At 38.9% G+C, this 24283-nt stretch overlaps 1 protein-coding gene across 1 annotated transcript; it reads right to left on the reverse strand.

The window, feature by feature from the left end:
- Positions 1 to 6202: 6202 nt before the first annotated feature.
- LOC132181665 (large ribosomal subunit protein uL2-like) lies at positions 6203 to 11669 on the reverse strand. Its single transcript, XM_059594904.1, has 3 exons — positions 11567 to 11669; positions 8989 to 9325; positions 6203 to 6548 (listed from the first exon to the last, which is right to left on the reverse strand). Exons 1-3 carry the CDS (start codon positions 11667 to 11669, stop codon positions 6203 to 6205), a joined length of 786 nt encoding a protein of 261 aa, XP_059450887.1.
- Between the last annotated feature and the right edge of the window lie 12614 nt (positions 11670 to 24283).

Consider the following 24283-nt stretch of genomic DNA (forward strand, 5'->3'; position numbering starts at 1 on the left):
TAGTATGCAGTAATAGATCACTGTACACGCATAGTAATGTGATAGTGCGTGTATAGTAACTGTGTGAGGCTTTTTCTTTTTTTTTAAAAAAAAAAAAAAAACTGTACAGCAACCAAGATGATGATTTTTCTCAGGTCACTGTGTACTGCATAGTAATATGTATAGTGACGATTTTTTATGGCTTTTTTTTTTTTTTTTTTTTTAAAGGTACTGTATAGTAACAATTTGTGATGGATTTTTATTTTTATTTTTTAATGGGTAATGCACTCTAACAATTTGTGATTTTTTTTTTAATATATATTTTTAATGGGTAATAAACAGTGATAATTTATGATTTTTTTTTTAAAAAAAAAATTTCTCATTATTAGTTTAATTTAATGGATTGTTCTTTTATTTTTTATTATATGTCTGTTTTGAATATGTTTCAAGAAAAAAAATACAAAAACAAAAAGGCATATAGAAACAAGTAATATAGCAATATATAATTGCCTAAGTAGAAAACTCAAAGTTAATGTCAAATTATAAGTCATTTGTTTGCATAGGTGTTAAAAATGGAGTTATAAACAATGTTAGTTATTTTACTGTTATAAGGAAATGTCCTTATTGGTAATTTGGTCATGAAACCGCAATTATATGCTAATGTTATCCAAACACTCAATTGATAAAAAAAAAAAAAAAACTTTTTAGCATGTTTTACCAAATGCCTGTGCGATTTTAAAAAGTAACGATTTTAAAAACACAATTTTTAAAATCACACTTCTTAAAATCGAAATCCCAAACGGGCCCAAAATATAACTATCAAAGCCGAAAACATAAACTTCAAAATAACCATCTCTATCATAAGATAAGACGTTCTAAATGTTTTGAAAAGTGACACTCTGATGTAGACTACAATGCCTGGGAGTATATGAGGAAGACCCGAAGGGATAAGTGTGTGAAGACGCCCCAGAAGATGGTGACAAGATCCCAGACTCGCGCAGTAAAAGAAGTAGCCCCAGGAATTGCGATCGATCGCACCTTGCTTGTGATCGAGCGCAGTTCCCCTGTTTTAGAGAATGGAGTCCTGGAACTGTGACCGATGGCCCCTGCTTCAACGATCGATCGCACGATTGAGCACAGAAGTCCCTGAAACTGCGACAGCACCTACGATCAATCGCAAGATCGAGCGCAAAAGTATCTGGTAGTACGATCAATTGCACTCTACCTGGAATCGAGCGCACTCGGGGCCTTCTATGTTATTTTTCCGCTATTATTTGTTTTAAACCAACTTAGTTTACTTGTTTTACTTGGATTAGGGTTATGGGAGCCCTAATTCCATTCTTTATTAGTATTAGGGGTTTTGGGGCTATAAATACATAATTATAGCCCCTTGAAAAGACGGTTTATGTTATTTGATCAGTTTTCCTTCAATAAGAATTACTCAAATGAGTTTTCTTCATATTTTTCTTAAAACCCTAGATAGACTCTATTGTTTTGAGAAGAATTCTCAGATCCTTAACAGACTCAAGATCTAAGAATTATTTATCCTTCTTCTTGTATTGTTTTATTCACTTCCACATAGTCAGGCTGCATCAGTTAGTATCAGAGCTCAGTCACTTTCCATGGCTCCAAACACAGGAGGGAGGAAGGGCAACCGCTTTGCAAGCTTGCACAACGTGTATGAACGCGATGATTCAGTTCATAAAGAACATAAGGTGACACCGGAAAGGCACGAGAAAGAAGGGCAGATTGCGGCTATGAGGGATCAAATTGAAGACTTCACCACCCAACTGGCCGACGCACGCCTCCATGACTGGCGTCTACGTCGACTCCCACCACGCACGCCGGAGGAGGAAGACGAAGACGACAACGGGTATGGATCTGCAAACCCTTTTGCGGAGCGCTGAATGAGGGCCGTCGACCCCCTGCACAAGCTCATGCTAATCGGTGGGAGAGCAGGTTCAAACTTGAGATTCTAGAATTCCACGGTGGCCTGGAACCCAAAGAATTTCTAGATTGGGTGGCGGCAATTGAAGAGATTCTCGACTTCAAGGAGCTACTGGAAGTTCAGCAAGTTTCTTTGGTCACAACCAAATTTCAGGGAAGGGCCACGGCGTGGTGGCAGCAATTGAAGCAAGCTAGAGCACGCAAGGGCAAGCGAAAGCTCGACAATTGGGAGCAATTATTGGGCAAGATGTGACCAGCCTTTTTGCCACATAACTACCTACGCACCATGTATCAACGGCTGCAAAATTGGAGTCAAGTTTCGAAGTCCGTAGATGAATACAAGGAGGAGTTCTACAAATTATTGACACGAGTTGATTTGTCTGAGACGGAGGAGCAATTAGTGTCCCAGTATATTGGAGGGTTGAGGCCACAAATTCAACACACATTGAACCTATTTGACCCCTCTAAGGTGTCAGAGGCTCATCAAAGGGCGTTGTTAATTGATAAGGCGTCGGCACGTGGGTCATTCAACTCATTTAGACGTAGCGGCAGTGGAAGCTACAACCGGCCAAGGGTTCCGTTCACAACTCGGGAGGCCCCTTCCCAAGTTACCGGCCCAAGTAAAAACCCCACAGTTGTGGGGCAGCCAAGCTGACCAGGGGCTGCAACTAGGCCCAAGTGTTTTCGTTGTGGAGAGATGGGCCACCGAATGGCGGATTGTCGTAAGGGTGAGAAGTATGGAAAGGCCCTACTCGTCGATTCGGGAGAAACCTTCGATGAACAAGGCGATGGAGAAGAGCAAGCAGCAAATTTTGATGATTACGATGGGGCCGAAGAAGAATTTGCCACTAGGGATGACACTCCTTTATTGATGGTGCGAAGGATATGTTATACACCCCAGAAGGTAGAGGGAGATGACAAACAGCGCCATAATCTTTTCCATACAATTTGCACGGTTGAAGGCAAGAGGTGCAAACTTGTTATTGATGGGGGTAGCTGTGAGAACGTCGTGACTGAGGAAGTGGTTCAGAAATTGGGCCTTGCAACGGAGAAGCACCCTACCCCATATCGTTTGGAGTGGCTTAAGAAAGGAGACGAGGTAATTGTGTCTAAACGTTGCCTTGTGAGTTTTTCAATTGGGAAAAGATATAAGGATAAAGTGTGGTGTGACGTGGTGGCAATGGATGCGTGCCATATATTACTTGGGAGACCATGGCAATAGAATAAACCTCCTATGTGGTCCATCTGTAAAATGGGTCTTTTGCAGCAACTAATAGCACAAAGACACATCACCTAAAGCACAAAAAATGCACTCAAATAATCTACAACTTAATGCACTGGATTTTGAACTCAAAAGCAAGAAAAAGTTGAATTGAAGAGGCAGAAAGAAAGAGACCCCTGTGGGTCTCTGCTGAAATGCTGGCCATGGGTCTCGCCAGACCCACGGCCAGCCAGACCCACCATCCGGCCAGATCCACAGCATGGGTCTCGCCGTGGGTTTGTCTCCGGCACCGTGAGTGACATTCTCAGCATGGGTCCGCAAAAAATAGTGCCGGAGATGGTGACCCACTGCCGGGTCTGGTGAGACCCAACCACTGGGTCTGGCTGAGACCCTGCGGGGTCAGGCCAAACCCACGCTGGGACTGGCCATGACCCACACTGGGTCTGGCGTGGGTCTAGCCAGACCCAGCGTGGGTTGTGGCAAGTCCCACGGCTCACGGGATGCTGGCCGGTGGTTTGGGTTTGCTGTGCCGGTTTAGTTTTTGTGGGTTTTTTTTCTGATGGGTTTGCTGTGCCGGCCGTGGTCAGTTTTTTTTTTCTGATGGGTCTTCCCAGCCACTGAAATGGCGCCGGTGAAAGGTTCTAGTCGTGGGTCTCGCGGCTCCGGCTGGGTTTTGAGGCATTAGTTTCTAAGGGTTAACCCTTCCCTCTAGGTTTTAGTTTTTAATCCAAAAACTGTCTTTAGGCATTAGAATCGATTTTTGAGTCATTAGAACGATTTTTGTGGCATTAGAATCGATTTTTGAGGCATTATAATTGATTTTTTAGGCTGGATTTGGCAGAAAAGTCGCCGGAGAGGTGACCCACGGCTGGGTCACGGCCAGACCTAGCCGTGGGTCACGCCAGACCCACGATGGGTCTCACCTAACCCACGGCGTGGGTCTGGCTAGACCCACAGGCCATTTCTTCTTCTCTGCCAGACGGCCCAGACCCACGCCATTTCTTCTTTCTTTCTTTTCTTTCTTTCTCTTGTTTTCATCCGGTGTATTTGGTTGTAAGTTGTGTTTGTGCACTTAGCTTAGGTGGCAGTAGTTGATTGGGGGCTGCAAAAGTTGAGTTTTGCAGCCCGACCGCATAGTAGGGGCTCTCATGGCAATATAATAGGAATGCGCACCATGATGGAAGGAAGAACACATACAGCTTCTTGGTTGACAATGTGAAGCTCACTCTCCTTCCCGATCCGGGTGAATGTCCCAAACCGTCAACCGGAATGGGTCAAACATTTTTGGCCAAACATGAGTTCATTAAGGAGATGCTAGAAGCGGATTGTGGGTACTTACTAGTATGTAAAGAAGGCAAGAAGGTAGAAGAGGTGCCGGAAGAAGCCAAGGGGTTAGTCGAAGAATTTGCAGATGTATTTCCAGTTGAGTTACCCGATGAGCTACCTCCTCTTCGTGACATACAACACCAAATTGATTTGGTGCCGGGATCGAACCTACCCAATCGACCACACTACCGCATGAGCCCCAAAGAGAATGAACAATTGAGGCGACAAATGGAGGGGTTATTAGCCAAAGGACACATTCGAGAAAGCTTGAGTCCTTGTGCGGTACCGGCTTTACTCACCCCTAAGAAGGATGGTTCATGGAAGATGTGCGTGGATAGTAGGGCCATAAACAAGATCACCGTGAGATATCGGTTCTCTATTCCCCGGTTGGATGATTTGTTAGATCAATTGAGTGGGGCAACGATATTCACCAAGCTGGACCTAAGGAGTGGATACCATCAAATTTGGGTGCGACCAAATGATGAGTGGAAAACAACGTTTAAGACACAGGAGGGACTCTTTGAATGGTTGGTAATGCCGTTCGGATTATCCAATGCACCACGTTCATGAGGGTGATGAACCAAGCTTTTCGGCCTTTTATAGGGAGGTTTGTCGTCGTGTACTTTGATGATATACTCATTTACAGCCCCAATAGAGATACGCACTTCCTACATGTGCGGGAAGTACTCCAAGTGCTCCGGAAAGAGAAGTTCTACGCATCACCAGCCAAGTGCTCATTCATGACAGATTCGGTGCTTTTCCTTGGTTATCTGGTATCTAAAGACGGGTTGGCGGTGGACGAAGCAAAAATCGCGGCCGTTCGGGATTGGCCCATTCCTACCACATTACACGAGGTACGAAGTTTTCATGGGTTGGTGTCCTTTTATATGCGGTTCATTCATGACTTTAGCACCATCATGGCACCTATCACGGAGTGTATGAAGACAGGAAAATTCTCTTGGAGTGAGGCGGCTACCGAAGCATTTGAGTTAATTAAACCTTGTGCCCATTTTGGAAGATTCGTCGGAGGAAGACGCGAATTCGAGGGCGAATTCTGTTCAACGTGAGGAGGATGATGTAGACTACAATGCCTGGGAGTATATGAGGAAGACCCGGTGGGATAAAGGTGTGAAGACACCCCAGAAGATGGTGACACAATCCCAGACTCGCGCAGCAAAAGAAGTAGCCCCTGGAACTGCTATCAAGCGCAGTTCCCCTGTTTTGGAGAATGGAGTTCTTGGAACTGCGACCGATGGCCCCTGCTTCGACGATCAATCGCACGATTGAGCACAGAAGTCCCTGGAACTGCGACCGCACCTGCGATCGATCGCAAGATCGAGCGCAAAAGTCCCTGGTAGTGCGATTGATCGCACTCTACCTGCGATCGAGCGCACTCGGGGCCTTCTATGTTATTTTTCCGCTATTATTTGTTTTGCTTGGATTAGGGTTGTGGGAGCCCTAATTCCATTCTTTATTAGTATTGGGGGTTTTGGGGCTATAAATATATAATTATAGCCTCTTGAAAAGATGGTTTATGTTATTTGATCAGTTTTCCTTCAATAAGAATTACTCAAATGAGTTTTCTTCATATTTTTCTTAAAACCCTAGATAGACTCTATTGTTTTGAGAAGAATTCTCAGATCCTTGATAGACTCAAGATCTAAGAATTATTTATCATTCTTCTTGTATTGTTTTATTCGCTTCCACATTGTCAGGCTGCATCACACTCTAAGCACTCTTGTCAGCTTTTGCAGCCGTGGCAGCAACTTGCCCACAGAGCCGACCAGTCCTTCTGGCTGCCATAAGACCAACCTTCTGTCCGGGAGGAGCATCTCGGTGAATGGTACTTGCATGCCCAATATGCTGATGGTGACCACCACTATGAGGATGCTCCACAGGATTCATAGCAACACCACGAACCTTGGGCCAGCAGTTCCTCTTCACCCTGAATTTGTGATAGGCATTTCCTGCCTTCAACATGGGCTTCTCAGTCCTTCCTCCACCAGCAACCTGACCAACCAAAGCTCGGCAATTACTTGGAACAATCTTTTTGGCGCCAGAAGGAAGCTTGATTCTAGAGGAATATCCCAAAAAAAAAAAAAAAAGATTAATGACCATCAAAAAGAAATAGTAGCAAGGTGTCTCAATAATCAACACAAACAAATCCCCATCTTAGTTGGTATGCCAAATTATCCAACAATAGAGTAAAAAATTAAAACAGATTATGAGATATCTGTAATGCAAACCAAACGCATTGAATGTCAATAACAGCTAAATTGCTTATAAGAACAGAGTATACATGTTCCCAACTCTAACTATAGTTCCTGATGCATTCTCAAATACAATCCTAGCTAGGCAGCTCCAAATAAAGAATGTCGTCAATTTTTTTCTCCAGCATCAACTACTCAATATAGGACGAATGGAATACAGCCAAAGATGGACTTAGGAGGGACAGTCATGGGCCATGGCCTCCCCAAGTTTTGAATGGTTCTATATGAATATGTTTCAGAATACATCTTTAGGCCAAAAGAAATTTAGTTTGGCCCCTTAAAAAGGGGTTTTAAATATTAAGTACACAAACAAATGTGGTCCCATATGGCCTAGAAAAAAATGATCCCATATGAATTTGGTCTAAATTTACACCAAAATTGATAATATATGTTAGTTTGTAAACAAGTTTTATTCTCCAGACTTTACAGATCATGAAAAAAATAAAAACAATTGAAAATAAAACTTCAGCATTACAAGCATAATGTAGTTCAACATTCACAGTTCTAAGGATTGTGCCAATAATTGGTAAGCACCAAAAGATCAATTGTCTACCAACTTATTTATTGACTTCTTGTACTTGTACTAACTATTTTTGTTTCTATCACAACTATAAACCAAGTATTTTCAACCACGAATATTGTCAAAACTAGGCTTTGCAACAAAGTTAAAGATAAGTTTCTCATTGATTCATTGATATTGTACATCAAAAGAGAGATTGTTAGGAGATTTAGTACATATTCAATCATAAATGATTTTTGGGATCTAAAATAACGTCAAATTCCATTTTAATAGGTAATTGAATTAAAAAATGAAATATATTTAAAATAATAATTATTTTGTGTCTTTTTTTTTATATATTTCCTTAACACTTAATGAGCACTAATTTTATTTTTTTATATTAGTTTAATCTTCGATCTTAATATATCTTTCATCCATACTTTAGCCCCCTATCTTAATATATTTCTCATTCATGCTTCAGCCTCCATTGATAAGAATTCCTAGCTCCATACCTGAATACAGCAAAATCTGCCCTTAGAACAGCAAATCATTCACAAGTTCATCATTCACAAGTTCATATGAAACCTTACCAGCTACATAGGTAACTTACAAAACCAAAAATTCAAGTATTGCCTTTTCAAACTTTGGACCCACCAACTTGCACTTACCGTTGGAGTGTGTTCCAAAAACACTCTTATTTGTCCTTTATTTTATTCAACCTATTTATTTGTCTAGGAACTAGTTCCAAGATTATGAATAATTATTTGTCTAGGAAATAAATAACCTTGATTAGTTGGCACTAGCCATTGTACGCTAAAAGTTTTGGACCATTTCAAAACTAGCTTTTTACACTCCCACATGTTATAGCCGTTGATGATTGGACCTTTTTGCAACCGTGGGTTGTTAGCTTATTTTGTAAGCTAACTTTCTCTTCTATAAATTCCACAAAAGAGCACTTGAGATTATATCTCTTTCTACACTCTTCTTCTTCCTTTTATTGCTCAAATAAATTCTGAAATTATCTCACAAGAAAAGAAAAGGAATTGTTCTATTAGCCTTCGATTTTGGAAGTACGTCCTTAACAAAGATAGACACAACAATCTAATCATTGGAGATTGCATATCAAAAGATCCAATCACACCGAATTAAATACTTGGCAAGCACGAATCAACATTTTCAAACAACGCTCTTACATGATTCAATAACATTGTGAGATATTTTCATATCCTACTTTCATCTCTTATATTTTACTTATCTTATTGTTAATTTACAGATAAGTATTATTTTGTTTCAACAAGAATTTGTGTACAATCCAAATAATTTCCCAACAACTTTTGATTCACCTTGGAAATCTGAGAGTCATTAAAATTCACAATCTTTGACTCTAAAAATTTTCCAATATTTAAAAGTGACATTCTCAGTTCTTCAATAATGACCACTACCTTGCACAAGATAAGCATCAAGCAAAAATGAAGGACTAAACTTCCATCTTTAATCCCAAAATTCTCTGCCCCTGTGATTGTACATAGATAGAGGTAAACAGAGAAAAAAGAGTAAAGTCATAACAACCTAATCACATTATTACTCCCAACCATCAACCCACTAACAAGAAACAATCACAAATCCAAATAACATTGAGAGTCAACATTTCCCACAGCAAATCACTTGATTCGAACCCATCAAATAAAACCAAAACAACAAAAACCCAAAATCACATTCAAAAAGAGAACGAAAATCGCATATACCTGGAAGTTCCATTATCAGGATTGTGACTGATCACAATAGCATAGTCCCCAGAGGCCCTAGCCAAGACCCCACGGTCACCCACATGGTGCTCGACGTTGCACACCACCGTACCTTCTGGGATGGCCCCGAGGGCCAGCACGTTGCCGACCGTGAGGTTGGCCTTCTTTCTGCAGTACACAAACTGGCCGGTGTACATGCCCTCGGCGGCCACGAAGAGCTCCTTCTGGAGCTTGTACCGGAAGGGATGGCGGAACTGGACCCGGGCCAACGAGGCGCCCCGACCTGGATCGTGGATGATCTCGGTGACCACACCACGGAGGTAGCCGCTATTGAGGACTGAATAGCGGCAACATTAAGTTGCCGCTAATTACCTTTTAATTAATTATGTTTTTTTATATATGGAGGGTCAATAGTATTGCCCCAAAATTCGTTTATTTTTTAAAATTTTTGTTTTTTTTTTTTTTTTTTACGTTTAATTATTTTTTTTTTAATTTTTCTCTTCTCAATAGTGGCGACTATGGAGTTGCTGCTAATGACCCCTCATCAGCGGCGACTTTGGGGGTCGTCATGTTGCCGCTAATTACCTTTTAATTATTATTTTTTTTTTTTCTCTTCTCAGTAGCAACGACAATGGTGTCGCCGCTAATGACCCCTCATCAGCGGCGACTATAGGGGTCGTCGCTATTTAGGACTGGATAGCGGCAACATTTGTCGCTGCTAATTGTTTTTAATTGTTTTTTTTTTTTTTCAATTTTTGATCATGTTATTAGTGGCGACCCTGAGAGTCACCGCTATTTACTCATCATTAGCGGCAATATGAAAGTTGCTGCTAATGGTCAATCATTAGCAACGACATGTAAAAGTGGCCGCTAATGACCCCTCAATAGCGGTGACTATAGGTGTCGCCGCTATTCGTTTGGTCGCTAATGACCGTATTGCTTGTAGTGAATTACTGGAAGAGGAAAATATCTAGGATGGGCGACATGTTACAGATCAACCATCTAACAGCATTTTTAAAACCAAGCCTTTATTAACATTGACTAACCTATATTAGCCTTAAAAAAAATTAAATAAATTAAAAAAAAAAAACCTGAAGAAGGGTGCGACTTGTTTTAAATTTACCATTGAATATGTGAAACCCATAGAATTATTGGTGGATTAACCCATATCTTGTACAGAAATGGATAAAAAATTAAAAATATATATATATATTTCCTATATATATATATTAGCCCATCTCCATGGAAAAACAACTACTGGTTCAGATTTAACCAAACAACTACGATTTATTCTCATTTAAATCGTTGAAGCAAACATTTGCTTAATTAAGCTATATATATGACTTCACTTCAAAAAATTAGGTTATAATTAGCCGCTGATAGTTTTTTTTTTTTGGTCAACACTACAAGGGTTTAGATCCAAATGCATATGTCACCACTAATGATTGGAAATTAGCGCCGACCCAAAAGTCTTGGTTAATGAGTTCCAAAAAAGTTAGCGTCGACCCAAAAAATTGGAGTTCCACCATTTTGTGTCTTGGTTAATGAGTTTCGACAGTACCCTTGCGTCCTCTGCTAAAATTCGCCTTGGGGATTGGACATAAATAGATATTGGGGTTGGAAACCTTCTATAAATCACCCCATTCCCGTATATCTCTTCCATCACTCACCCGCCATACGAGCCCATTTTTTAGCAAATCACAAGCCTGCAATAAACTCTGTCATGCAAATGACAGTCTTCTCCTCAAATTAGCTTGTAAAATAGTGCTATACGGATATATAACATTTTGACTTGATGATTAGTTGCTGCGAAGGAGTTGGGATCAATTCTGCAAAAGCCGCCAACATTGTTTGGCCAATAGAGTTTTATTGAAGATTGCCGAATCTCTGAATCTCATTTCACCTTGAGCCTTAGAAAAACCCATCCGTTTCCCGTTCATCCAATGAATCTTCGAATTGTTCTCTTTATGCTTTCAGTAAAACTTCTGCATCATCCCATTAATTTACTTACATGGAATGGGTTGAAGTTGAAAGACACTTATACTCTAGGTAGGGATTGCTTGAACCACGTACGGCTTTCAGTAAAACTTATATCCCTGCTTCCGAGAGGAACCTGACCTTCTAGTTGTGCAAATAGTTCCATACTTTATCTTTAATCCTTTTAAAGGCCTTATTAGTACCTAACCATGTCAAATCCTTTAGTTTAGAGAGTATAAATCATATTAATATATCAGTGCTTCACATGCCACATTGTTTCTTTTATATATATATATATATATATATATTCCTGACGTGCGTATGTGGCACGTCAAGAGGGTGCCTTGGGAAGGCCAGCAAGCCCATCGCACGCACCCACTCCTGATCGATCATGATTTTTTTTTTTTTTTTTTTTTTGATTTTCCCTCTCTCCCTTGATTACTCCTCTCTTCTCTCCCACCAGGCAGCCAAAGTCCCTTAGCCGAGTCATCCCAGCCATTTTTTCTTCTTCATTTTCTTCTCCTCCCTCATCTGAAATCTCCCTCACTCTTCCTCATCTCCTGCTCTCTCTCTGTCAGCTCTATCTCTCAACTGGCAGTACTCGCTCTAGCTAGCTCACTCCCCATCTTCGGCGGCCACCTCCACTTCGCCGTTGCCGTCTCTGGCGATTCTCCGACCAAATCTGCTCCGCCAATCTCCTCCATCTCTCCTGAAGGTATATATATATATATATATATATATATATATATTGTTTTATTTTATATATAATATTTTTTTATTGCAGAATATATGCTATATATATACATTGTGTTGTTTTATCAATTTTATGTTTTATTTTGTCATATATTCGCATGATGTTTCAATAATGCACTGGATTGAGTATTTGTGAGCATCTAATTGAGGTGAAATTTTTTTTCTTTTTTGGAATATCTATTAATTAATTATTTATTGTACGTTCGATATGCACATGCATGCAAAATGATGTTTCTCATGCTAGCTAGGTTTTTGTTTGAAAATATAATTGCTTTTTAAATGTGGCTCTGTTTTTTTTTTTTTTTTTTTTTTTTTTTTGGTTTGTTTAAATGAAAAGGTTGGCTTATTAGTAAGGAATTTATAAAACATTATGTCAATTTTAATCTATCATTCATTTCAATATCGTTTTAATTTAAGACTTTGTTTAATTAATATTCAAAATTAATGAGTTTTTTAATATTCTTTTAACCATAAACGTTATAGATTAATTTGTAAGTTATAAATTCACACAGCGCGAGAATTCAATCCGAATTACATGGATTTAATAGGAAAAAGAGTTGGCAAAAGTGCAAATCTTGTCAAATTTAGAGAGACTTCAAATGAATAAGTAAAAAGTCATGACTTTGTTTTTTAGACTTTTTTTTTCACACTTTTGTTTTGAGTTTTTTTAACAAATCTAATCATAATTAAACACATATAAAACACTTGCAAAATATATTCAATTCAATTCTTACTTCATTCTATCTCACATATATTATTATTTTCAAACAAAAAAAACCATACAAAACGGATTAAAGTTTTGGTTAATTTGAGGAACTTATAAGCTTGTTCAAGTTGAAATATAACGCATTAAAATTAATATTACCTAAAAACTAGTTTGAATTTTGTTAAAATTGTGATTAATATGAAAGAAATTAATCTAATGTGTCAATAACCCAAGAAACGTCCGGACCAAAAATATATATTACGAAAACATTTACCATATTTGCAAGACACTCAAAATTCTTTTAACCTTTATATATATCATATAAAAAATAAATAAATACACCAAACAAAAGAGTTGTATGACCCATGCATGTCGTCACCTACTAATTAATGCCAAAGTCTAACGACATGTAAGCTATATTTATTGTATTTAGGGTCCTCATAACGAACCTAGCTCGGTAGATGTATTAGAACAACCTTATAAAATAACCTAGCTAGAATTAATTTGTTTAAGGTCTCCACCAAAGAAAATGCTAAAATTTAGATCAAGTATTTTTTTTTTATTGGTTTTTCTAGATTAATTATAATAGATAAGTGTTATAAATACACCCTTTGGTACGGATGAATGTAGATACGCATGAATATGTATATATTTTTGGACATAAACAATTTAAACCTATATGAGAATATATAGGTTTATATTTTTAATGTGGTTCAAATATTTAGGTTTCGGTTTATGTTTATATATATGCATGTGCTTGAAATTAGGTATACAATTTTTAAGTCTTATATATTTATTCCTAATTTATGTACGTAGATAAAAATGGACAAAATTTGGATGACAAAGTCTCGGGGTACGATGGAATACAGAGACGAGTATAGATTGTTTGTAGAGTTTGCAGTTAGTAACTGTAGAACCCCTGATGGATTCATCTATTGCCCTTGTAAGGTTTGTCGAAATAACCGGCACCACCCACCGGGTTTCGTATTCGATCACTTGACAGGGGGAAAAGGAATGATGCCGGAATACACAGTTTGGTTCTATCACGGTGAGAAGCATGTACAGGGTCCTGATACCGGGTCTAATTCCAATCGCCTGGCCTCAGATGCGGGTGCAAGCGCAAATCAAGGTGGAGACATGAACGGAATGTTGCGTGATTTATTCGGCATGCACGAAGTAGTCAGGGAAGACAATTGTGAGCCTCAGGCCGTGGTGTAAGGGGGTGAGGAAATTGTTACCAAAGAAGCCGCTGAAGGCGAGGCACTAAAGTACTATGGCCTTCTTAAAATGGCGGAGAAACCACTTTATACTGGGAAAAAACATAGCAAACTAAGTGCGACTGTTCACCTGTACAACTTGAAGTGCGTTGGTGGACTTAGTAACTCGATTTTCTCGGCTTTCCTAGAGTTCATCAATCAATTGCTGCCCAAGAGTAATGAAACTCTGCCAATTAATACATATAAGGCGAAAAAGTTTTTACGAGACATGGGACTAGGGTATGAGAAGATTTAGGCATGCCATAATGACTGTGTGCTATTCTGGAAGGGCAATACAAAGTTGGATTCATGTACCGTATGTGAAAAATCTAAATGGATGGAAGCAATCAATTTAGATGAGGACGGTCAACCCATATCGCCGGGCAAGAAACGTCCAGTAAAGGTGTTGCGGTGGTTTTCACTCATACCACGACTATAGAGGTTATTTATGTCAGAACATACAGCACGCTTTATGAGGTGGCATGCAGAAGGCCACACTAAGGACGGCGTATTGAGGCATCCAGCCGACGGCGAAGCATGGAAGTCATTCGACAATTTACATCTAGAGTTTTCAGCGGACAGCAGGAATGTAAGACTCGGATTAACATCGGATGGATTTAATTAATTTGAAAACATGAGTACATCTCACAGCACTTGGCCTGTAATGGTTGTGCCCTACAACTTGCCTCCTTGGATGTGCATGAAACAGACATCTTTTATACTATCATTGATTATCCCGGGCCCAAGTTCACCTGAAATGGATATAGATGTCTACTTTCAACCCTTAATTGAGGAGTTACAAGAACTATGGAATGTAGGGATACCCACATATGACGTCTCAAAGAAAAATAATTTTATTATGTGAGCGCAGTTGATGTGGACAATCAATGACTTCCCAGCATACGCAGATTTGTCTGGATGGTCTACCAAGGGTGAGAAGGCATGTCCTTGCGATATGAACTCGACAAGGTCGAAATGGTTAAAACATAGCCATAAATGGTGTTATATGGAGCACAGGCGATACTTGTCCATGGATCATCCGTGGAGGTGGAACAAAAGAACATTTGACGGCAACGTAGAACTAGAATGTGCCCCTGATGTGCTAAGTGGAGATGAAGTCATAAGCAATTAGAAGGGATGGTGTTTGGGGATGAGAACGCCGGTTAGGCAAGGCAGGCTAAGAAAGAAAAAGGAAAGAAGCAGAAGACGAATACTTCTAATGTAGTGTGGAAGAAGAAAAGTATTTTCTTTAGGTTACCGTATTGGAAAGATAATTTATTGTGGCATAATCTTGATGTTATCCACATAGAGAAAAACGTAATGGACAACATACTTGGTACAATACTGGACATTCCAGGGAAAACAAAGGACAACCTCGCCACCCACTTAGATTTGCAAGAAATGAGTTTGAGATGTACACTTCATCCATTTGTGGACCCGCAGGATGGTAAGACCTATATTCAACAAGCTACCCACACGATGTCCAAGGATGATAAAACACATTTTTTGAAAGTGCTACGAAATGTAAGGGTGCCCGACGGATATGCCTCGAATATTTCTCGTTGTATACGACTTAAGGACTGTACGATACCGGGGTTAAAGAGTCATGACAGTCATGTACTGATACAGCAACTTCTACCTATTGCATTGCGTGGATCACTTCCAAGCAACGTGGTTAGACCTCTTGTTGAGATGTCCATATTCTTCAGGTGCCTATGTTCAACAACATTGACCGACTACAGTGTGACGTCTGTATCACATTGTGCAAGATGCACAGGTTTTTCCCCCCAGCTTTTTTACGAGCATGGTTCATGTGATCGTGCATCTTATCTGTGAATGCCGACTCGGTGGACCAGTACAGTATAGATGGATGTATCCGGCAGAGAGGTAAAATTTGTTTACGAATATTCTTGCATTTTTTGGTTTAAGGTGCCAATACATGACAAGTACTAACTAAACTGAAAATATGTATTGATTCATATTTAGGAGCCTTAGAGTATTCAAATCTAATGTGCGCAACAAAACGGCTCCTAAAGGCTGCATTGCAGAGGGCTATATAGCAACTGAGTTGGTGACGTTTTGTTCGAGATATTTAGAGAACACACCAACCTTTCACAATAGGATACAAAGAAATTCGGATGGTTCAAAGGGAAATGGAACACGAGTCCGACTCGACCGAATCACAATGACACAGATACACCGGTATATTATGTTCAACTTGGACGAGTTTCATCAATTGCGGACGTAAGTCGAGATCTTTTACTGGCACATTGTATGCTCAATGAACTTGTGACAATATTGCTCGTATTGAATTATAATTAACATAATTTCGAATTGTAGGATGCACATGGATACACTTAGGCGATCATGCAATAGGGGACGAACAACAGAGACTCAGTTGGAAACCCAACATTATGACTTGTTCTGCGAGTGGTACCGTGTCTACGTAAGAATGATGTGATGTTTACTTGAAGCAATTGTCGGAGTTATTTGCGTGCTATTTTTAAAATCAACTAAAGCTAGTAACTGTACGTTTTCATTGTACGTAATATATTCACAGGTCGATCGATTGGACGAGCGATCCAGGAAGGACCGTTGTGGCAAAATGGTAATGCATTAGAGGGCCGAGGGAGGCAGCAGTCAGATACAATAGATATGTGGTTAACGGCAAGCTGTTTCGTACTATTGCATCTGATGCCGAAAAGATGACTCAGAACAGCGGGGTGTGTGTGCCGACTCTTGATGGCAACATGTACTACGGGAAGTTAACGAAAATACTTGAGGTTGAGTATTACGACAGGACTACGTACGTTATGTTTAGGTGTAATTGGGCAGACAACACGAGGGACAAGGGGTACAAGGTGGATGAGTATGGTATAGTACTTGTCAATTTCAAAAACCTTGTCCATACGGGAAAACTGGTTTCTGATGAACCGTATGTGCTAACTTCACAAGTTGACCAGATATTTTACATACAAGGTGATAGGTGCCCAGATTGGGCTTGCGCAGTAAGGACCAAACCTAGAAACATATACGACGTTGGTCAGGGTGAAGGACATCAAGATTCATGTGCCAATTACCACGAGTGTGAGCTTCTCATATTGCCCAAAAATTTTGATCACGATCTACAAGATCATATCGAATACGTCAGACACGACTTAGATCCAACCGAAGCGTATGTATATATATTAATATAATTAATTTTATATTTATGTTTTGATTGGTAGTTGTTCACTACATGCACATTACATCAACACACTTAATTAAGCTGTGCATTTGCTAAAATCTAATATATATCTCATGTAGAATTATGAGTCAAGCATACTTAAGGTATTGAATATTTCATACATTGTATACGAAATTAATTGGGTTTGTGGTGTTTTTCACAGGGTACCATGAGTACTAGGGGGAAGAAGAGAGCACGCAGGGGCTCGTCCGTAGTGCGGCAGTCTATGTCGCATGGGTCTCCGGCAAGCCAACTTGATGACAACGAGCAACAAGACGTTGCTCAGCTTCTGGGGATGCAGGAAGGATATCGACCAGTTCTTCCAGGTACTATGGAAGGGGAGACCCCTGTCCATGCTCCATACACTCGGACAGGCATGGCTCAGATGGGGTATTGGCTTGATTCGTACCCATACAGTGAGTTACTACAGAGTTCTGAGGGCGATGTCGAACGGCTATACACCCAGCATAGCGCAGGTATGCCTGGCTATTTTTTTTAAGATTCAAAAGTTTAAAAGTTTCTAACTATATTGGTGCAATATCAATTATATTTAACTACAACTACTATTTCATAGAATTCTAAACATTCTAAAAAAATACAAAGCAGGTCTAGAAAACAGTGAGACAGAGACCCAGGAAGACATGGTTGGTGGGACACAGGCCACGGATGACCCGCAGCCCACCAACCCTACTCCCGACGACCGGTTAGGCCCTTGGCAGGTCTGGACCATAAGTAATTGTATATGCTCTAATGTCATGCATATTGGGTTTTAATTTACTTGTTAGCTAGTATTGAATTCGAAATAACTTACCTTTTCTAATTTTTAATTTGTTAGGTACCGATTCTGAAGGAAACACTATTATTGAGGTGTTTACCATTCTTGACTCGCACGGGCGGCCGGGAGTCCCCCCGGCAAATGGATCATAATGGAGTACAACGCATCATTCCAACCCATTCGATTTAGCGCCGTGAGGTTTAGACGGAACCGGAGACATAGTAAGGAGCGAAAATTTTGTCCGAATACCGGACGATTGGACGAAGGTACAGGACCATACCAAAGAGGATATTTGGAACGCCTTGATGGTATGTTTTTTAATAATATGTCAAACACCCATAATGTATATATGTATATATACGCTCTAAGTTGCAAATATATATGTGTGTTTATATCTATATGCATATACACATATTTTAGGTTTTTTTAATTTATCAATGTTGAACTTATGCAGACATACTTTTTCATCCCGCCTGAATACAACTTGGAAGCCGTCAAGGATGAAGCATTTCGGGATATGAGCTCCAAGCTGCGAACTTGGAGGCACAAGCTAAAAAAATTTGTGCCATTAAGGAGGAAGATACTCCGAACACTGTACGGGCAAGATTGGGGGGACAGATGTTAGGCAAATACAATGCCGTCGACTTTGATATCTTATTGGAGAGATGGTGTACCTAGAGGAATAGGGTAGGTCATGAGTTAAACTCTTTGTGTTGTGTAGTGTCATTAATTGTAATTGTGTTAGTATTAACATATTAAAAGTGTTAACTGTGTAGGAGTATGCGGCGAAAATGAAGAGCTTGTGAGCATTAAATGATTCACCACATTGCACCGGATCAAAGAGCTATGCCAGGTTGACACATGAGGAGGTAAGTGTGTAATTTATCCTATACTTATAGATGTAAACGTACATGTTATCATTTGATATATTTAAAAATATATGTATGTCCTATTTTATCTGCAGGCCGAACGTTTGGGCCATCAACCTACTCGTGCACAAAATTATGTCCGTTCACACACGAAGAAGAACGGTTCATATCCGAATGATATTGTGAAGGAGAGATGTGTATGCTACTCACCTTTCATATGTTGTTTTGATTGTATATTTGATAAATTATTTGCGATTAATAGTTGTGCGACCCACTGACTCAATAATTAATGTGACATACAGGAATGGATGAAGGAGCTTATACCCACCGATCCTGCAGCATCGTCTAGCATCACAGAGGGAACGGTCAGGTGGGCGCCAAACGACGCATTCGCCTAAGCAATTGGAAATAAGCCTGAGTATGCCAGTAGGGTTCGGATAGCTGGACCAAATATTCTGCTTGTGCGGGGGACCATACGCTTATACTATACACCGTCACAGGCACGGTCAGAAAACGCCAGGCACTCCACGATATCACAAGACACACTTGATAGAGCGCTTGAGGCGGAGAAGGCGAAGCACAAGAAAGAGATAGATGCGTTGTTGGCCGAGAACAATGCGCGGGAAGCTCAGCAAGTGGCGGAGCAGATGGCTGAGAACAATGCGTGGGTAGCTCGACAGGTAACTCAACAGGAGGCTGAACGTCACGCAAGTTTTGACACCCGTTTCTGCCAACTAGAGGAAATGATGCGGTTTAACACCCCACCAGGCAACGCTTCCCCACCCGTTGCGATGGTGCGATCGTCGGTCGACAGTGGATCAAGTAATGACTTTTTTTAATAGTCAATTTAGTTTTAGAACTGTCCCTATATATATATATGAACTTCTAAATAGAGTTTGGATATGTAGTAGTCATTCTCAATAATTAATGATGTTGTAAATCCTGCTTAAATTTGGTTTATATATCATGGTTGGTTTGGTGATGGATGTAGGTTAGAGCTTTGCATTTGAAGTGTTTATTTGTATTATGAGATGAACCACTATGGTCCTTGTAGAATATTAAGAATCTAGTGTATGTGATTGTGTGAGAGTATGAAACGATCAAGTCCACAGTAGATGAATATCATAATTTTATGTAGTTAATATAGCATGATTTGAATATATATAAACTCCTATGTGTTAATATCCTCAACAAATTAAAATATTACAGGAAGATTATCAAAATGCTACATGCATTATATTTATATTTCAAATTGTTGGCTTCAATTTGGTCTAGTATGAAATAGTGTTGGTTGAGATAATTATTTAGAGTTATTTATGGGCGTATAAATGGATATAACTGCATGGCCCAAAGCAATACATGCATATCAATATCATCAAGAACAGTTGTTCAGAAACTTAATTTTGTAACTTTAAATATAAATAGATATAAATGCATTCAATTCTAGAGAGGGTGCTTTTCCTTTTTGTTTATCATCTCTTCCATTGAACCCCCAACATTAATAACCTATATGGAAGCTCTATAATTGCAATGGAAAAAAGAAAAAGATCATATGTCTCACATAATTGCCATGGCAAAAACGAAGTTCATTTTCTCATGTCTATATATTATTGATTGCTCTGTGACCATGCATATATATATTGACTTAATTTTTTTCTTTTTTTTTTTTATATGAATTTTCTGCTAACTTCAACGTTTTACCTATTTTAGTTATATCATTTACTGTGGAAGAATCAACAACTGAGTTTGGTGAATATTCGGGCATTTTTCTTTCACGTTACCGACGTGATTGTTTGTATTCGGGCTCAATGATTGTTTGTATTATCATTTGCAGTTAGTGGATTTTATTTGTTTGGTGATTGTTTTATTGGTGAATATTGTTTGTTTTATCATTTGCAGGTAATGGACATCGTCGACAGGATGCTATGGATGTCAATGATCGATAGTCTGGTTGATCATTTAAATGTCTGGTTGGCTATTCACACTTGTATATAAGTTACTTTGTTGATATAATTGTATTTGTGATAGTTTTATTGATGATAACAGAGATAATTAAATTGGTGTATATTATGTTATTTGTGGTTGGCCATTAGACATTTAAGCCATTTTTGGTGTGTTAAAGTTAGTTTTGGTGGATAGTGTGTGATTGATGTTAACGGATATGATGTATGTTATTTGATGGAAAAATTGTATATTATTTGCATGGATTTGATGAATAGATTGAATATCAGGTATTCGTAATACAAAATTCGGGTATAGTCCTGAAAAAATTCACAAAAAATTTAGGGGGGAGGAAAAAAGATTTTAAAAACTAACCAAATTTGCTGACGTGTCAAAAAATGACACGTCAGGAATTCCTAACATGCCAAAAATGGCACGTCAGGAATTCCTGACGTGTCCAAAAATGACACGTCAAGAATATTCTGACGTGTCACTTTTGACACGTCAAGAATATTTTTTGACGGGACAAAAAATGACACGTCAGAAAATTCCTGACGTGCCATTTTTGGCACATCAAAAAAATTCCTGACGTGTCATTTTTTGACACGTCAGCAAATTTTTTGACGTGTTAAATCCAACACGTCAATATTTTCTGACGTGTTGGATCTAACACGTCAGGAATTTCTAACGTGCCATATTTGGCACGTTAGAAATTGCCAATTCCTGACACCCACAATCTTCACGACTGAAACACGTCAGGATTGCCCCGTCAGTAAACCTATATCAATAAAAAATCCTTTTTTTGTAGTGGTAGGAATCTATGTTTAATTGCTTTTTATTTATTTTATGTCAAGTAGTTAGATAAGAATAAAACTCTGATTGTTAGAGGTGTTTATCGTCTAGCAAATAGGAGTTATCATTTATTAGATAAGGAGTTATCTCCCTTTGGTAAAGGATCACGTATCCTAGTAGGTAATTAGGAGTTCAACTCCTACTTTATGTCTTGTTAGCCTTCTATTTAAATGCACGATCAGTCAATAAAAGTATGCAAATTTTAATCCTCAAACCTTGTGTTTGTAACGAGACCCAAGAATCTCTAATTTCCTACCGCTAGTTGTTTCAATTAGCAAATTAGCAAATATAGGGAAGAATAAGAAGCAGGATCCTGCTTCCTTCCCCGTTTCTACCCGAGTTACTCGATCTGTTACGCATTCATGTAACAATTTGGTATTAGAGCCAGGTTTCCTTCCAATGGCGGACCAAAGAATTGAGCGTGTGGAGCAGCAGATTTCCAATTTGCAGAAAATGTTCGAAGGCTTCATGAAATCTTCGTCAGAAGAGAAAGAAGCTGACAGAATCAATAGAAGGTTTGCAAAGCCAAGAAAGAAAGGAGTCAGGAGAAAATTCCACGGTTGGAAACTGTGATAGAAAGTCATACGGGCACTCCAATTCAGCAAGGCCCAAATTGGCTAAAATGGAATTTCCTAAGTATAAAGGGGTGGACGATCCCACAAGTTGGATCTGTAGAGTCGAGCAATTCTTTGAATTCCAACGAACCAAAGAAGGAGATAAATTACCCATGGTTGCTTACCATCTTGAGAGAGAGGCACAAATGTGGTATCAATTGTTTCGAGACAGCGAAGAAACCATTACTTGGGAATCATTGAAGGATATGGCCCAACTGTCTTTGAAGACCACTTCAGCGATCTGACCAATCTGCAACAAGTGGGCACCGTGAGGGACTATCAGCTTCAATTCGAACAACTCCTAAGCCAAGTAGGGAAATTATCAATTCCACATCAGTTAGGATGTTTTGTGAGGGGATTGAAGGGAAATCTGAGGACGGATGTACAAGCCTTGAAACCTAGTACGTTGACAGAAGCTATCGGATTAGCACGATTGTATAAAGCTCGCAATCAAGGGACTCGAAATCTTTTTGGCATAAACATTAAAGAACCTGACCCTCCACCTTTACCATCTTCTGCATTGACCCACTCCCAAGAACCAATGGTGAAACGCCTAAGTCCCACAAAACTACAAGCAAGGCGTGACCGTGGCCTATGTTTTAATTGTGATGAACATTTCATTCCGGGTCACCATTGCAAGAAGCTATTCCTTCTTGAGGGTATATATCCAGAGGAGGAAGAGCCCAGAGAAGATCGCCATGGTCGTCAAGAAGACACTGGAGCCCCTTTTGAATTCTGTTAAGATTTTCATATTTCACCCTTGAGGACAAGTGTGATTTTAAGGAGGGAGGCATGTTATGAATATGATGTGCTCTAGTAGAGTAGGAATCTATGTTTAATTGCTTTCTATTTATTTTATGTCAAGTAGTTAGATAAGAATAAAACTCTGATTGTTAGAGGTGTTTATCTTCCACAAATAGGAGTTATCATTTATTAGATAAGGACTTATCTCCCTTTGGTAGAGGATCACGTATCCTAGTAGGTAATTAGGAGTTCAACTTCTACTTTATGTCTTGTTAGCCTTCTATTTAAATGCACAATCAGTCAATAAAAGCATGCAAATTTTAATCGTTTCAATTAGCAAATATAGGGAAGAATAAGAAGCAGGATCCTGCTTCCTTCCCTATTTTTACCTGAGTTACTAGATCTGTTACGCATTCACGTAACAAAGCTATATATATAGGACTTGTTCAATAACTTGTTGGACACTGGTAATCGAGGATCATTCGTAGGTCAATATCTTACGTGGGGTTTATGGTTCACAAAATCAAAGATTCTAATTTCTGATATCTCCTCATTCAGCTTTAAAAATTCCTATAAAACTTGTGGCAAGAAACAGTAGCTAGCAAGAAGATAATTGCAGATGACGAAGACCATATTTGGAGGAGACAAAACTATTTTTGTCGTTTAATGAATTTTCATCAATTGTAAATATATACGTGAATAGTCCCCAAGATTTGGAGTTATTGTGAATTAGCATGTGAATGGCGCAAAGCCGCCAAGGCATCTCAGGGTAAGTACATCGAGATATGGTACACCGTACACTACAAGGTAAGATAACAAGCTTCATATAGACTCAAATATTTAATGGTAAGGGATATTTAGAATGAAATAAAAATTTGATACACTAACGTAAGAGATTTTGAAAATTAGATGGTATTTACAAAATGTGTCTAATTTTATAAGGAGTAAGTGAAGTTTTTTCTTTTTAAAAAAAATTATTTTATGCAATCTTAATCTTTTAAGTAATATACTGATGCGACAAAAATACGGCCGCATTTTAATGGTCTTACATTGTTGCCAGCACATGTATTATTTTGCAAGTCAGATGGGTCACGTACCATAGAAATAATTAATGTTTAGTGTTGTGAGGCTATTATATTGCAGCTGAAGATATTGTGTAATGATGTCTCTCTTTTGCCCATCCGTAGCATGTGGAAAACGTCCATTATGTTGATATGCTCGCTCCTGAAAAAATAATACTAAGGATAATATAATGTCTTCCATCTCTTCTTCTCTATACACAATTTGACTACACGTCACGATGAACTAGTTATAGGATTTGTTTGAATTTACGATTTTTAAAATGTAGTTAAGCGTTTAATAAAATTACGGTTTAACTTTTAAAATCGCAATGCCAAACACACTCTTATAATGCCTTGTAAATTTAGATTTACAGCTTAATTACCAGAACTAATCCCCCAATCTTGGTCTTAGAAAATGCTATTAAATATATGTTTATAGATAATCCTACTGTAAAAATAATCACATGGTAATTCACAATCTCTCTAAGTCTTAATTGGGACCATTTACGTGCACAATTCAT

Source organism: Corylus avellana, chromosome ca5 (assembly GCF_901000735.1).
Source record: "Corylus avellana chromosome ca5, CavTom2PMs-1.0".
Taxonomy (NCBI): Eukaryota; Viridiplantae; Streptophyta; class Magnoliopsida; order Fagales; family Betulaceae; genus Corylus; species Corylus avellana.